Source organism: Zeus faber (genome assembly GCF_960531495.2).
Source record: "Zeus faber genome assembly, chromosome: 1".
Lineage (NCBI taxonomy): Eukaryota > Metazoa > Chordata > Actinopteri > Zeiformes > Zeidae > Zeus > Zeus faber.
The window spans coordinates 18,936,984-18,953,713 of NC_137193.1; the positions used below are offsets into that span (position 1 = coordinate 18,936,984).

General features: G+C 42.9%; 2 protein-coding genes across 6 annotated transcripts in view; one reads left to right on the plus strand and one right to left on the minus strand.

The window, feature by feature from the left end:
* Positions 1 to 491: 491 nt before the first annotated feature.
* Positions 492 to 3,084, plus strand: tmem79a (transmembrane protein 79a; the record flags this gene model as incomplete). Its single annotated transcript, XM_080013110.1, has 4 exons — positions 492 to 1,104; positions 1,488 to 1,682; positions 2,045 to 2,267; positions 2,895 to 3,084. The coding sequence occupies 4 exons, from the start codon at positions 492 to 494 to the stop codon at positions 3,082 to 3,084; spliced, it is 1,221 nt and encodes a 406-aa protein (XP_079869236.1).
* A 1,758-nt stretch (positions 3,085 to 4,842) lies between these two features.
* Positions 4,843 to 16,730, minus strand: part of LOC307234314 (myocyte-specific enhancer factor 2D homolog) — a 28,876-nt gene continuing 16,988 nt past the window's right edge. For 2 of the 5 annotated variants that reach the window (XM_080005979.1, XM_080005978.1), the window contains exons 6-13: positions 16,159 to 16,215; positions 15,492 to 15,673; positions 14,855 to 14,884; positions 13,274 to 13,403; positions 11,941 to 12,088; positions 10,665 to 10,733; positions 9,028 to 9,078; positions 4,843 to 8,554 (exon numbers count right to left, since the gene is read on the minus strand). In XM_080005979.1, the coding sequence (XP_079862105.1) occupies positions 8,119 to 8,554; positions 9,028 to 9,078; positions 10,665 to 10,733; positions 11,941 to 12,088; positions 13,274 to 13,403; positions 14,855 to 14,884; positions 15,492 to 15,673; positions 16,159 to 16,215 (1,103 nt within the window). In that variant the 3' untranslated portion in view covers positions 4,843 to 8,118. The remainder of the gene's footprint in view (positions 8,555 to 9,027; positions 9,079 to 10,664; positions 10,734 to 11,940; positions 12,089 to 13,273; positions 13,404 to 14,854; positions 14,885 to 15,491; positions 15,674 to 16,158; positions 16,216 to 16,730) is intronic. The other 3 variants (XM_080005981.1, XM_080005980.1, XM_080005982.1) reach the window with 2 other exon arrangements.

Here is a 16,730-nt window from a genome sequence, read left to right on the forward strand (position 1 = left end):
CCTAGATTTATTTATTTATTCTCTCATCCCATCTTTCAGAAAGTATGAAAATATAGCAACGGCATATGGGGGTAAAATCTCCTCGAAATACTCCCCAAATGTAACTTTGTAGGTATAACTCACGGCCAGTGTTCATCTCGTGGTATAGTCAACACTCAAACACACTCAACAAATCAAGATCACCGGACCGATCGCATCATTTTTAAAACGGGGTCCGCAGATATTGAAGTGTAGCGAGTCAAAGGACAACATAGCGTCGGTAATAAAACCTGAAACACGCCCGTATGAGTAATGAACTTTCCTTTCCTTTCCTTTCCTTTTGTCTTAGCATTAACTTTTTGAACATTTGCTGTTTTTTGTTTTTTTTTCCCAGAACGAACAGGCTCCCGTGTGACCGTCCTCTAAATCAGAAACAATGAACCTGGGTCGCAGAAGAATAACTTACTGACGAAAAGAGAAAATCATTATAATAATACAATTATATTGTAGCTATGCCTGAAAAACGTCCCTCGACCACAGAATTGAAGGAAGCAGCAGTTCCTTCCAGTGCTATAACCAATGACCCCACAGCTGGACCTGGAATGCCGGGACGAGGTGAGGACAACACGAGTGGCGAACGGGAGCGACGGGAAGATGGGGGAGAATACATGGATGGGGACGAGGAGGGACCTGGATCGGCTCTGCTGGAGCCCAGTACTCTGCCGTGGCCTGGAGACAAGGGTGGGGGTGGGGGAGCTGAAGATGAGGAGGAGAAACTGGTGAACAGAAGTCCAGTCGTCCTGGAGGACACATGGAGGAAGGACAAATGGAGGGAGAGCATGCCAGAGGGGGAGAGGTGGAGGGAGGATGAGCCAGTGAATGGGGGGTCGTTGGCAGATGATGATGATGTAAAGAAGGGAGACTGCGGCTCGGTCAGTTGGCTCACAGAGAAACCAGGCTTGGTTTTTACACCCAAAGTCAACATCCGGAATCCATTGCTCAAGGACGTTTCCAGGGAGAGTCCACACCACGCAGAGAGGATCCCTGACAAGGAACCAGAGCCGGAACCTGCCTGGGGCCCACAGTACGAGTCCAAGTGGACCGAGGAGGATGACCAGTACATATGTGAGTATCAAACATAGAATACTGGGAAACAAAATGACTCTGTGCTGCCACTGTGTCCAAAATATTTGATCATGTCAAACCAGTTATACTACGGTCTTTGTTTAATCAGGATTCATAGTCACCTTGCTGCCATTTTTGTTGAAATATCGTAATCTAAATACACTGGAATGAAAATATTACATTGGGGTCATTCGTTCTACTTAAAAAATAAATAAATAAAAAACACGCTTCTCTCACAATCTCTCAATTTCTTTGAAGCCTTTTATTTTTGGCTGATCCATTATAAGGAGGTAAACATCGTATATCTATCATTTCACTAATCCATACCAGAAAATATACAATTCTATTTGTAAATAGAAATGTACTTTTCCTTGTTCCTTCAGATGTGTGTGAGAACGTGTGCAGTGAGAAGCTGAAGGTGGCTTTGGGGATAGCTGCTGCTCTTCTCCTCTTCCCCTTCCTGCTCTGGGGCGGCTACTCCCTCCTGCCCTTTGATGCTCCGCTGCTCGAGGGCGCCCCGCTCAGGGTGGTCTACACACTGCACTGCGCATTCTTTGCCATTGTGCCCATCTTGCTTGGTAAGTGGCTGAAATTGACAATGATAATTTATTGTAATTGAAATTTGTTCTAAGCCTACCCCAGTCTTTAACAATATGATTGAATTTGTATCAATAGGATTATTCTTTGTGGTGATAATGTTAATAAAAACCTTGTATTTTTATTGCGTCTTTCCGACACAACATTCGACTCAGTGCTTTTTCTTAATAGAACACAATCAAATAGTAACAATATTAGCAAACGAACAAAATGCATTTAAGAGGTAAATGTTATATTCAATTTCAGATTTGCTCTTGAACTACTCCAATGCAATTTTCAAATAATTCGCAAAATAATCCCCACAATTCCACCCGTCCCTCTCTCCCCACCTCCTCCCTGTCAGGCGTGGTGGTGCAGGGTGTGGCCAGGCTGCGTTTCGGGCAGCTGAGTCCGCTCTACCAGGGCAAACTGGAGAGCAGGGAGGTGGCGGTGCACTGGCACTATGTCAACGACTCCCTGCTCCTCTTCCTCCTCTTCTTCCTGCAGCTGACGGTTACGGCCACGTACATCGACCAGGATCTGCTGAAGCTCGTCCCCCTGCTCAGCATCGTCTTCTCCTTAGGACGGTGCGTGTTCACAAGCTCACACAGCTCTGTTTTTGTCTTTCTGCTGATCTGTCGGGACAATTTACTTTTGCATCCGGTCCCAGTTTGTAGTTATAATGTGTTTCTACATACAGACAGCTCTGAGATTCACTTAAAATTGCTCTTTTTATTTTTGTCATGAGTTTGTCATTTGCTCATCACCCCAGGCAAGGTGTACAGAAAGTGGAGGCGAACTTAGTGAGCTATAAATAGGAGTGACGAGCTCGAATGCCGCCATTTGGATAGAAGAGTAGAGTCCAACAGGTGGATGCAGGAGAGGTGGAGAGGGTGCAGCAAAGCAGGTTGAGCAGGAGGGAATAGCTACTGAAATCAGCCGGCACACAAGGGCGTGGAAGTGTCGGGGGGGGGGAGAAGTAACTTTGCCCAGGGGTTCTCCTGGTGTTCCAGTTGGAGGGACTGGATCATGGCTGACGTGGACGTTTTGTTCCACTGTCAAACTCTTTGCTCATTTGGACCATTACAACAAATTGAACTTTAGGAGTGTGTGTGTGGGATGCCACATATTCCTAATCTTGTTCAACAGTTCAGTGTAATTCTGTAACGCAGTGTTACAGTATTAGAGTGACTGGTGTGTTTTTCTGTGCTCAGGCTCATCTACTGGGTGTGTTTGTCTCTGGGCAGTAGCCTGAGGGGACTGGGCTTCGGCCTCTCCTTCTTCCCCATACTGGTAATGCTGGGAGCCAACCTGTACTACGTCTGCTCGTCCGTGGGACAAGGAGCCGTCTTTGACGTGGAGCCGCCCACCACGCCACCGCCCATGCCCAGGTGGTTTGGCTGAGGAGCTTAAACTAACATCTAATTTAATCTGTGATGCAGCCCTTCGACATTGTACGGCTCTGTCTCTGTCTCTCTGTCTGTCTGTCTGTCTGTCTCTGTCTGTCTCTCTCTCTCCCCCCCCCCCCCCCCTCAACTAAGTCAGTCCATTGACAGACATCCGGCGGCCACAGGCTGTTCTGCAGGTTTGTCCTGGAAATCCAGTCTTCCAGAGCTTGCAGATGCCAATATGGGAAAAATGTTTTACACAAACCCTCTGCTCTGTATTGAAAACAGTAAAGCTGGAGATGTGACCTGGTCAAATATTCTTATTATGGTTCATGGTCTTGTGGACACTGAAAGGTTTGTTTACACCTTTCTGTATTTTGCTCTGACAATAAGAGGATGAGTTGCAGCAGGGTTCAGGAACGCTGCTGCAAAAGTAAAGGAAGAAATGTGATGTTTACCAGGAAGCTGGATCGAAGGTTCACATGAAACCAAAGGTGACTCATGAACTGGAAGAGTTTGCCAACGACTGCTCGTCCTGAGCTAAGATATTTTGTAGTAATGTTTTGATATTGAATGCCATAAAGAGGATTTTATTGTAATGAAATGCTGATATTGCACATGTTAATTTGAAACATTCCATTCTTCTTTGAAGACTTGACACCCTACAATGGTTTGTAATAATCAGGAGCTCTTATTCTTTTCATTTTTTTTACTTGTACAACAGCCTTAATTGCTGTGCTGCCTCTAAATATTCTCTGGTGTTTCTTGAAGGATCAATCAAGTATGTTAATGTGGGAAGTCATTTCTATGAGTTTGACCCTTTACAGACTTAATAAAACCAGATTACCACAATCTGCAGCAGTTACTGGATTTGTTTCTTGCCACTGTGTAGCATAAATGTTCCATTTAATCCAATTAACCCCCAAATTGAACAAAATAAGTAGGAATATGAATCCACTCCAAACATAAAAGACAGGATGGCAAATAATTCAAATGTCAAGCTGTGTTCCTAATGCAATGTACTGTAAATGCAACTTATTTCTTTATCTGAATTTGCCAAAAGTTCAGAATGATATACAGTCAGGAGGTCCCAACAATTAGAAAAAAAAAACAGACAGGGACATGGTGGACGAGGAGACACTTGTAGTGATAAAACGTTCTGCTCTTTTGAGAGATTCAGATCTTCACGTGACTGGAATTCGGACAGGCCGCGGTGCTGGCGACTCACAAATTAATTGTATTTTATTTCCGTGCCGACAAGGCAACAGGCCAAATATACATATGTCGTCTGAATTCATGGCATCGAATAGATCAAACATGTAAAAAAGCAAAAGTATCAAACTTGTTATGCAGACCTACAAGGATCATAATTATAAAACCTTGTCTGATAAATGTCATGATTATACCATTCAATATGGGGGATTTCTGCTAAATGGGGCGTTATGAAATGTTATTGCTTAATTGCTGTAGGAAAGCCCTTGTTAGCGTTGCTGCTGTTTCCTGCCACGTCACACCCTTTATTTGCATTTGGTTGAATTCAGTCAGGCATGGACTACATTTTAAAAATCTGTGGGAATTCCATTCCAAGGGAAAAAAATATATATAAAGAAGTTGACTGTTGAATGAACCTAGATCTTTGTCTAAAACATGGAGTTCCACATGTGTAGTTTGGCTAAATAAATTGTGATTTGTGTTCAGACGAAGAGAGAATTGATTCAGCCCACACCTCACTTTGTGATTTCATGGTGTAAAATAAAACACAGATTTAAATCCATTTCACTCAGTTTGTCTATTTAATATATAAAATACGGTAAAACATACGCAAAAAGGATAAGGTTTCAAGGGACTTGGATACTTTGGTACAACAAACACTTTTTTGTAAAAGCGGTATAGAATTTTAATAACATCAGTGCATACTTTGTATATGAAAATATACACAAATTGTATATCATTCTCAAAAAACAACAAAAAGAAATATTCCTTTACAACAAACCCAAAGCAGACTAGCTCAACACAATATATTAGCTATCAATTTCATCTTTAGTATTTCATATGCTACATTTTTCTGAGCTGTTTCTAGCTCACTTGTGATGCATGTTTATCATTACATTATGTAATATAACGTGGTGTTACTTTTATCCCATGCATGCACCTTTTTCAAATTTCTTGAATTATAAATTTGTCCGTTTCCCCCTTTTTATAAATATATTCTGTATCTTAATTAAAATTGCAGCATTTAAATGGTATTTCCTTCATTGCATTTGATAATACCACAATAACTGATCGTGCAATTTTCAGCAAGTTGTTTCAAAAAAGGAAACCAGTACTTTGTGTATGATAAAGTAGGTAAAAAAAAAAAAAAATAAGTTGGCTATCCTACACAAAATAGCGATAAAATAAAAGCTCCATAATATTATTAGAATAATAGACAATGGAACTGGTCACCAGCACAAATTAACAATCCAAAAATAGTGAGATTTTTAAAAACATTGAACACAACAAGAAACAGGGGTGCAGGTTTTCATTTCTCATATAGATTGTCTTGAGACTAAATTGCTAGATTGGACAGAGAACCTTCTGTACATAGTCCCGCAGGAAGCAGGACGCTGAAGCCAATTTGTTGTGGTGTCACATATTTTAGCCGATCACCGGCTCCGACGAAGGAAACGTGTTCAGATGGAAGTGCATTTTGTCAAGATGAAATGAATTTAATCCCACTTAGATGGGTGCGTGAAGAGTCCGCTTTCATCCGCTCCGTCTGCAGGAACACCTGCTTACGCTACCGATCGGCCGAGGATCCAAACGTTCTCTGACGTCAGCATCGGTGGAAACTCAGATTTTGTCAAATGGACTGAATGGAAAAACTGAAATCCTCCCGCTGTGTGACGATATGAGTAACGATAAAAACGGCCCGATTACAGAGAACGAAACTGCGACAAGCCGTGGTTTGGATCTACTGCCGTGCCGTGATTTTTATCTCTGCTACATTTTAAACTGAACTGGACCATTTTAGGGCTTTTCTTACACTGCAAACCATGCCAACACCAGCGTCTATTCTGGCTTCTTCCTTTACACGGACGGAAAGCGCTCACTTTGAATATTTCCACTACACCACACAACCAACAATATGTACAATATTATGAACTCGTGTGTGTGTGTGTGCGTGTTTCTGCATTTACACAAACATCTACATCCACAGTTGCAGTCAAAACAAATGTGTGGGACACGATACAAGACTCGGCAGAGTGAAGTTCATGCTGTTTCTGGGGGAGTCCAAGTGTCTGATACAAAAATGTTTTCAAATGTTGTCATGATCATAATTTCACATGGCTGCAAAGTTCTGTTTTGTTTCCTACACTTCTATCTTTAAACGGGAGATGCCAGCCTCGCACCACATTTCCATCAAATTCACGGCGGCCGTAAAGAAAATGGGAGTTTTAACTTCAGGGCGTGGCAGCAGAATATGATGACACCACAACGAAGGCCTCTGTGAGTGGCCGACAAAGTGCACACACCACCACGAGCGTCAAAGAGGTTTTTACTGAAACGACGCTGGATTCACTGGCCCGACCTGCTGTGGCGTGACCCCTGCCACACAGAGCCAACACATGGGAAAGTCACACTCATATATGCAAACAGATCCACTGAGAATCAACACATTGCTTGTTTTAGGGATATCTAGCAAAATCTATGCAAATATATTCATATGTACATACACATCGTCCAAGCTGAAAAGCTATTTCACTTTTTGCTGCCAACTGAAGCTGTAGAAATATAGAAAACATGTTTTCCTTCCTCTTTTCGAAACACAGCAAAGAGCCAAGGAGAGCTAGAGAGAGCTAAAGAGGACATCAAAGCTTTTTTTTTTTTTGTTTTGTTTTTTGTTTTTGTCGTATAAGGAGTGATTTTTATAGTCATTAAATTCCTACTTCTTGACAACTAACAGACCTTCAAAACAGATTTAAAATACCAACAGAACAAGAACACTTGGACTGAGAGGAGCAAACACTTCCCTACCGAGCGATCGGCGCACGCCGGGCGTCGACCTGGATGGACTCTACTGGTGGCGCGCCGAGGGACGGGTTGGACGTCTGGAGGCACGACCCTCCCAGAGTGTTGAGCTGAGAGGAGCGGAGTAGGACGAGGAGGGCGGTGCGAAGAGAGCTTCCTTTACAGTTGTGTATCGTGGTTTTAAGTCATCGCTGTGAGAGTGACAGAGTGATATTCTTCAGTGTCCCCGCACTGCACGAGAGGCATTTGGCATTTCAAAAAAGGTTGATATTGGCACTCTGGCGAGATACTCGACTCCCGGGCCGGGAGCACAGGTTGGTCATAAAGTGCCACCCGAGGGCGGGGCTTGGAGCAGGAGTGCTAAATGTGGCAGCGGAGGGATCCGTTCGGGGAAAAACATCTTTACCGAGCGGCCCTTGCTCAGGCGTCGCTCTCGGCCGAACCGAGCAAAGTAACTTCCAGAAGTGCATTTTGAAAAGGGAACGATGGAAGAAGAGCAAATGACAACGAATATTGAAGTGCAGGGCTTTGATAATAAATATGGCGGACGCTCCCCCTCGGTATGTGTCAGCGATATCGCTGTGAGCTCTGCAGCGGAGCGGGCCGTGGATCCACGAGGGAGATTCCACGTCCGGGGATCTGAGGACGCAGTTTTCAAATGGAACAAACTGGTTTCCAATCAATGTAAGAGAAGAAATTGGTTTCCCAACTGGTTCCCCAGTTTGCGGGAAGTCTTTAAAGTAAGTCTCAGTTCCACTGAGGCGGTTTGCAGTTTGAAGTGATTTTACCGTCCCTATGTTCAATGCCCTTCCTCCCCTCCGTCGAACCCGCTCCCCCACGGGTTCAGAGCCTGGTACGTCTGGGTGGAGCCACGGAGGGGATCGGTGTGATGCTAGTGTCACATGGCAGTGAGGAACCAGAACAGGATGTGAGGGTACGTGGGGCTGTGTGTCATGAGGGTTAGGTGTGGTGGGGTACGGGTGGGGTGGGATGGGGGGGATGGGGTGGTTGGGGGGGTCAAACCATAACCGTGGGGCCTCTATGTGACCCAGGCGTCCAGCCTCATGCGTTTCACGTTCCCTCCTTCCTGCTCCGGCTCGCTCTGCACCCTCAGGAGCTCAGCCGAGGGGCTGAAGTCGGGCGGGAGGGACCGGCCGCCGGAGTTCCCAGTGGCGCCCGATGCCCCGCCCCCTCCTCCCGCCGCTCCAGAGTCGTCGCGGTCACTGCCTTCGTAGGAGCTGGCGTTGCTGCTGATGCTGTCGGCCGGGGAGCGGCCGGTTGGAGGCTCCAGGCACAGCAGGGAGCCTGGGTAATGCGGCGGCGCCGTCAGGATGGCCCCGCCCGAGGGGGTGGAGGAGGGCGGAGGGCACGGGGTGCTGCGGTCCCGACCCGGCGACACGGGCTCCGACTTGATGCTCACGTTGGAGTTTGTGTTGACCGCCAGCATCGCTCCTTGAGGTATGTGGGTGATGGGCCTGGAGATGACCAGTGAGCGGGAGGGAAAAGACCAGGCAGAAATTTGAGGATGGAGGAGAGAAAAAGGAGTTATGAGTAATTAATCATCACTTAAAAATGCATTTAAACCAAACAAAAAAACTCCACATCACATGGCAGAGCACCAACAAGGAAAAGCCACATGACCCGGTTCAACAACCCAATCCATTCCAAGCAGTTTCCAAGCACAGGTCCTGCAACAACCCAAAACTCCTCAAAGAAATCCATGAAAACAGCCCAGAGAGCATGAAATGGTTTGAATGACAGTGTGGTTTGCTATGACGCGTAAAACAAACAAAAAAAAAAAAAAAGAAGGTATATCCTAGGTTAGGGAACATGGTGGAAACCGGAACTTTGTCTCTTTCCTGTTTGACTGCAGATACAAGTGGACATGCTGAGGAAAGGCAGCCAAAAGCACACAGACACACGGGAAACAGCGAGTGTGATACAGTACCGGCCCAACCACTCATCTCTACCCAACAGCAGGTTGGACGGAGAGCCAACGCTGTGGGGAGGAAAAGATAAGGTTGGAGCCCAAAACAAAAGAAAGGTGAATTCAAAAGGCATGTGTGGAAAAGGGGGATAAAAACATCATTGCCAGCAAAGTCCTTCGCAACAATGTTTTTATTTTTCCCCAAAAGTAACTTTGGTCAAATCAGACACATATACAATAATCTGCACAGTAAGATAAACAATGCTGAGAGCAGGTGAAGAACTAAATACCAAGGAACTACAATTATATAATACAATATAATCTGAATTCCGCAGTTTTGCTTTATGTCGCAGCCATGGGGTAAAAGGAAACAGAATGGTAGATTTTAAATATCCGAACGTAAACATCTTTTCAAATAAAGCACATGCAAATGTTTCCCTGTTCTTAATTAGAGCTGTAATTTCTGCCCAGTGTGATAAAATCCAGTCTGTGCGTTTGTTTACGTGGGTGTGTTGTTACGCTTGCATATGACGAGTTCCTGTGAGAAACATGCTAAGAGGCGCGCCGATGTCTTTGTGTAGAAACTTGAGAGGGAGCAGACACACCCCTCCCCAAGGTCGAAACTTCACGTTAAACGCTCAATGTATGAGCAGGTGAGGAGATCTGGCACCAAGAGCTGGAAAGACGGAACTAGAGCAAACCATAACCCTAACACCAGAACGCCACAGAAAAGGAGAAGCTCAACGACTGACTTGCAGATAAGGTTTGTTGGTAGAAACATCTGTGCGATCCCTCCTCAAAGTGACATATAAACAGACTGGATTCTTGTTCTGTATATTCTGGGTTGGTAAATGGTGACGATGGCCTCTGCTGCACACCTTAACATTCCTCCACGTATGGTGGAGTGCACCGACGTGCCTGACACCCGCACATGTACGTGGAATCCCGAATGCAGAAGGGTGTTGAAGGCTTTAGAAACTCTGAAGGTAAATCAAAGGCAAAACTTACAAGCAACGAAAGGAAATATTGGCGCACCCCAAAGACTTTGAGTACAAAGACTTTGCGAACTCAAAAAGGTTTTTGGGTTTGCCTGAACCGGTCACTCCCCTTGTCCGGCGCTGTGCTGTGACTGGCTGTTCAACAGCGTGGATGCAAAAAGCAAGAGTAGCCCTCAAGAGACTTTGCAGGTGTAGAAGGGCCTGTCATATTAAGAAACCAATCAATTTATTAATATGACCAAAAATAGAATAACTGATCAATATATGAATAAATAAATATCGGGCCAAAAAATAGGAATATTTTAATATATGCATAAACAATAACGTATTTTCAACAAAAGGCCCACATCTTTGGCCCACGGCCAAATAGAAAAAAGGAAAATAATAAGTGAGAGAGGTGGCGCACAATGACTTTTCGGTTTTTTGGTGCTCACAAGCACTGGTGTTGTGCGGAGAACAAAGTCGATTTCTTTGCTTGCAAGTGCTGTCGATGTGCAGCAAGATTATTTTTTTCACTTGTGAGTTTTGCCAGTGATTTGCCTTCATTCTGCCGCCCAAACCCTAACACCCTGAGAGGGAATACCCTGTAGCAGAAGGTGGACTCTGGATCCTGTTCACACAAGCTTTTGACATCACACACACACGCTATTGGCTGTTCACCTCAGATTGGCAGCCAGACTGGATACCTGGCTGGACAGCTCACTGTTCTGTTTGTCCACACCCCACATGCTGTGGACAAGAGGAAAGAACACACTTCAAGAGTCTGGTGTTCACACTCCCGTAGCACTCAGGGACAGCCGCTTCTCGCTCACACACTCGGCTCCGCCGGAGAGTGTGTGAGCTCGGTCTGGGTACTCTCACTGGGAGTCTCGCCTTTTTGAGATGAAGATGGTGTACGTTGAGCTGCGGGCATATGCTTGTGTACACACCCTTGTGTGCAAATGTGTGCAATTAATAAGCTCTGAGAGGACCTGGACAGGAACAAATACTCTTCATCTCCGTTTATATCCCAAAGATACTCTTTCATTAAAGAGGTGACAGCTGACACTTTGTGCTCCCTCGTTGCGTGTTTACATTGTATTTTTGTACTTTTTCCCAACTTGTTCTGTCAACTTCTGCTGCTGAAACATCTTCATTCCAGGTGTTATCGTGTCTTATGACATACAAAATAACAGCAGTAGAAGTCACTACTAGTTATATTTGAAGTTATATTTGAATGGTGTGATGTTTTTTATGATGTAGTTATTATTCCACATCCAAGACATTTACACTCGCTCAGCAAAATGTGCGACTTGGCATCCGGGGTTGTCGTGTGTAAGCAAGAAAATACAACAAGCAATCAAATCCTTTCATTTAAGGGGAATTAGATCGTATTGTTGTGAAAGGTTAAGATGAGAAGAAAGAAATAACTACGCAGAAATTTGTGGGGGGTTTTTTGTAAAGAAATGTAACGCAACAGAGGCTGTTCCTAGTCCTACTGCGCTGGACAATTTATACAGTAGGATTCAATACTGGGGGTCAAAGAATCTGTCAAATTCTAATGATACTTATACCTGGTTTCACCTGAAAACCCTTTCACTGCCACGGCTAAATCAAATATCTGCAGGAGCAGGAACCATCGGCTAAATACTGTTAAAGGTGGAGTTATGGAGAAACTGAGAAGGTGGAGATGCTGGTGAGAGACTAATTTACTGGTTAGGGAATGTGAATTGCTGGAATAAAAATAGAGTCATGGTATGAGACGCGATGCACACTGACTCGGGGGAGGGTCAGCGGTTCAGCCCAGAAAGCCGTTCAGTGGCATAAACGCTGTCGTTCCAAATGTTGAAAGTTTTTCCTGGGTACAGGCGACCATGGATGACTGGGGGCATTAAAATAAAACAAAAACAAAAAAATAAAACGCTCCCTGCCCAGAGAATTAACACAGTGAACTCACACCAAGTTGCTGAGTGACGCCAGTTGCTGCTGCTGTTGCTGCTGGGAGACCTGCTGCTGCTGCCATGTGGTCACATTGGTCGGCAACAGGCCGCCAGGTGAGGCCAGGGCATGTAAAGCTGTGATGTCAGCGCTCGTCAGCTGGTATTCTGAGAGACCAAAATGGAATGCGGAGTTAAATCCATGATGAAATGTTGATGACACAATGACGAGACATTGCAGTCATTTCAAAGAGTACGCAAATGACAGCTAATAGGAACGCCTCCACTCCATTGTATAACTCAAGCTCAAAAATGTATCCAAGTATTCACTGATATTACAATACCTAATAATAATACAATTACACAAAACAAAAAACAAGGGATCTAATTCTGTGCATGCATCTCCAATAATAAATACATATAAATTAAATGAATACTTTAATACAATTAAATTATATTGTTTCAATTTCTGGCTTTGATTTGATTAACAATTTGCTTGGAAGTTATGCAACCATTTTCTAGGGCTGCCCCCTGAAAGTGGAAGAGTCTAATAATCTGTCAGACTGAGATTCTTCAGGTTGAGCAATGTTTTGTTTTTTTTGTTATTGTTTTTGTCAGTTAGTGTACATTACAATAACAGGATAAGGCAGATAAAAGCTTACAAAATGCAGATTGATAACATTTCAATGAGGAATTATAAATAAGGGGAATCATAAAAATATTTTTATATTTGTGAATCATCCACGTGCCCTGATTGCTGTGCCCCATTCTTCCAAATAAAACAACTTAAAACACACTGTTTTTAGTTGTTTTAATTTGAGGAAGAGGGACTGAACCAGCCCCGCCCTCCTTGCGCATATCTCCATTCCGGTGGAGAGAGAGAGAGAGAGAGAGAGAGAGAGAGAGAGCGAGGAGAGATGTCTGTGCTGATAATAGCTAAAATGCTTCTTAGAGGAATATTTTAATCTTATTGCAAGTAAGAAATGGATTATATAGGCTAAATAAATAGAAAATATTTTTTCTTCATTTCTCCAATATCGTTAACAGTACTGGTAACATACAAGTTTATCAATACTACTGTCTTTAATAGTTTAGCCCCAGATCCGTTTAATACCGGGCGCTACCTAACCCTAGGTACAAGCAACTGCTCGTGCCCTGTTCCTCCATGCTCCCCCCGCAATATTTGCATTGAACAGCCAAATCCGATTAGACTGACAACATTCGATATAGAATTTAATAATAAACCATCTCATCAACATCAAAATTAATCCATATTGAATTCAATTGTGACCCTGTACATTGAAAATTGAATGGAATTGTGAGATCCTGAGATCCAATGTCCTCTCAGGTCACCTGTGTTGTAGGCTGTGGGCATGGCGGAGAAGGGCAGCCCCTGTGCCAGGAGGCTCGGCGTGGCCACGGACACCACGGGCGTGGTGAGGGTCTGAGTCACTTGGGCCCCGGCTGCCAGCCGCTGGGCGTTCTGCCAGAGAGGCACAGCAAGAAAAACAGCATCACAAAGTGGAATATTAAACTGAACAAGAGGGAAAGCTCTCCTTGTCTCAGTGAGTTGAATTTCTGGTCATGCTTGGGGTTGTAAAGTGCAAATGTTTTGAGTAGACAATGACACACCTGTTGAAATAGATCTGAGAAATTAAGTGGATACAGTGCAAGTGTTGATGTAGAAATCCTTTTGTGACATGCATTCGTAAAAACAACCACATATTTTCTGCCTATTTTAGAAGCATATAACATTAAGGGCAATTTACTGTATGTCCTTCACCACTTATAACTACCAAGATATGATATAAATTAAAGTGATTATATTTCTTTATCCTGGTTGCACAGAATATATAGTGCCTTTATTTAAATGTAATTTACACTTAATAGTATATTTATGACTGAATGTCAAAGGTGCCTGTAAAGGTTTATAACAGCAAGACGTCCTTCAAGTTCAAAATAAAACATCAACATCCACCCTCCCCCACATCACCTCCCTGCGGTTCCACCACCCTCTATCAAATATCACTGTTCCAGTATAGAGTGGAGGTGCTAGGGTGTTTAAACCATCAGGGAGGAAGGCTAAGTATCTTAGAAAGGGCGAAATATCGACAAACCACCTATCTATGTTAATTTTCACCTAAAAGATGAATTAAAAAGACCCTTATGAATCAGTCGAACTTCTTCCATAAGCTCTCAGAATCCCATGTCAGTCATGAATACTATTGCTAGAAGTCTTTCTTAAGGAAACATGGGTATTCACACTGACAACAAAAACAAATGTGTAGTGGAAAGCATACTAAGCACACTACCCTTATGCGGCAAATGCGTCCCACATTCTGACTGTAATTCCTAATTAACAACTAATAGGATTAGTTGAAGAGCAAGATCAGAGCAGAAATAGTACCAAAAAGATGAAACACATACAGCAAAATGCCTTTAATGTAATGATATCTATTTTTCTTTTTAAACACTTCTTATTAGGTGAAAGCTAGAATCAGTGTGGTGATGTTGGTGAACAAGTGACATGCTCTGCACCATTCCACATGAAAAGGCTTTCCATGCTTTCAAATAATGCCAAATACAAGTTCCAAATTCAAGACAACAAGACATTTGGGCACAGTGTAATTAGCCAGTGGTGCAGAGTCCTGCCAAAACTTAGAGTGGGTTTGTAGACAGACAGCTCTATTTCCTTCACTGAGATCATACACTTATGATCCTAGGACTTTCAATGACATGCTAGGACCATACAACCATGAGTCTTGAACCACATGCAGTCAGGCAATGACCTGCAGACCATCCCAAAATATGTCAGTGGACTAATGGAGCCAATGTTTCTCAGGCACTCATGAGGGGGCGTTGACACCATGCTCACGTGTGTGGTTGTGTTTGATGGCTACAGAGTCATGCGAGAGTCAACATTGAGAAATTCACCTCGTTTACCAATTCCAGCTCATCCTCTGTCTGCAAAGGCCAGTAATGAAGATGGTTACAACTCTGAACCAGGTATATATGATACTCTAATACTACATAAAGGCATGGATAAATTACTAAAAAAATCGGGGGATAAGGTCACTTCAGGTATAACTCTGCCTGTATCCTGTCAGAAATCGTTTGACAAGTTCCATCTGATCAGCATGTGATTGTCAGCTGATCGTTGAAGATTGCCCCCTAAGGCCCGATTCGAATAAAGGAAGGAAAAGCGAAAGAAAACTGAAGCCACTTCAGAATCGAAACACTGACAGGCTTCCTTTATTCCGATGCTTGGTCTTTCATTTTGTCATTGTTTTTCTTTTACCTTACTAATAGGCCACTGGTGGGATATTTTCTGGAGGACAGAACGTTATTTTCTCCCTCCGAGTTTCTTTAAACTTGCTCTAGGATGATTAAAAAATAAATAAATAAGCAAGTCTTGACTACTTTATTTGCCTAGTTATTCTAGTGCAACTCTAATGGTGAGGTTGCAAGTTTTAACCCTAACCATAACCCTAACCCTAGCCCTAACCCTAACCCTAACCCTGTTGAATAAAAGTATATAAAATATATATAAAAGAATCCTGTTTGGGCTCACCATCTGCATGAGGCTCTTCCCACCCTGTGAGGTGATGACCCGTAGGTCTGGCTTGCGGCTGTTGACCATCTGGGGGCTGGGGGGTGGCGGTGGAGACTTGGCTGGAACTACTTTCCCTAGACTGTTGCCGTTGGAGACTGTGAGGAGGCCTGGGGAGGCCCTGGCACTGGTGTATCCATTTGCTGGAGGAACATGGGGTAGAAAAAAAAAAAAAACAAGGAAGTGAGCATAAAAGAAAAATCACTCACAAATTCAAATTGATGACTAAGGATGGAGTGGAAAATATTCGGCTTCTTATATGTAATCACATTTGGGAAAAAGAGGAAGTTTAGAATTTACTACAGCTGAGACATTGAACACAAGAGGCTTTAATATAGAACTTTCTCTTTCTATGGACTATGTAATATTTTTAATGAAAAAAATAATGCATTACTTAATGAAGTTGCATATTGACAATATTCTTGTCCATATTTGGAAATTGCAATTGCCATGACTTTAAAAGCACTTTAAATATGTTAGTTTGAATTGAGTAGAATGTATAACCACAATATGATAATTATCAATAATTACTATTGAAAAGTGTTAGTATAGCTAGTATGCCTGGAATATACTATATAGCATTCCAGGCATCATTTATGTACCTTTAAACAACTAGAATAGTACTTACGGACTGGACTTGGGCATCCTCCATTTGAATTATTGAGATCGCCCCCTAGAAGAGCTCCTGGTAAATAGTTGAAAAGTTACAATACAAAAAGCAGAATTATTTGACAGTGCAGTCAAAATACAAGTGCACTTGTTAAGAGCAATTTAAGGCTTATGGGCATTCGCCAGGCTAAACAACAGTAAAAGCCATCAAAAGTTTGTAAGGCATTTCTGAAAGAAATGAACACTTTTTAAGTAATCAAGCATTGGTAATTGATACAACACTGCATTCACGGTTCAAAAAATAATAATAAACACATATTTTACTCATTACACTGAGCTAAAGTAGTGAAACCGGGCTGGTAGTAAAAACATGGGTGACGATAACGTTTATTTATAGTTAGTTATTATATGATATCTGTAGTATATAATTATTTTATATATTTATAATATCCATTGATTTTATAATTAGCAATAATTTCATCGGCTGCTAGTTTTCCTGCAGTCCACAGACAGTAGTTTGACTGTAGCCTGTTTTTTTGTATTCTAAATTGCTTCCATTATTACAAACTGCATCATGAGAAAGCAATTAGA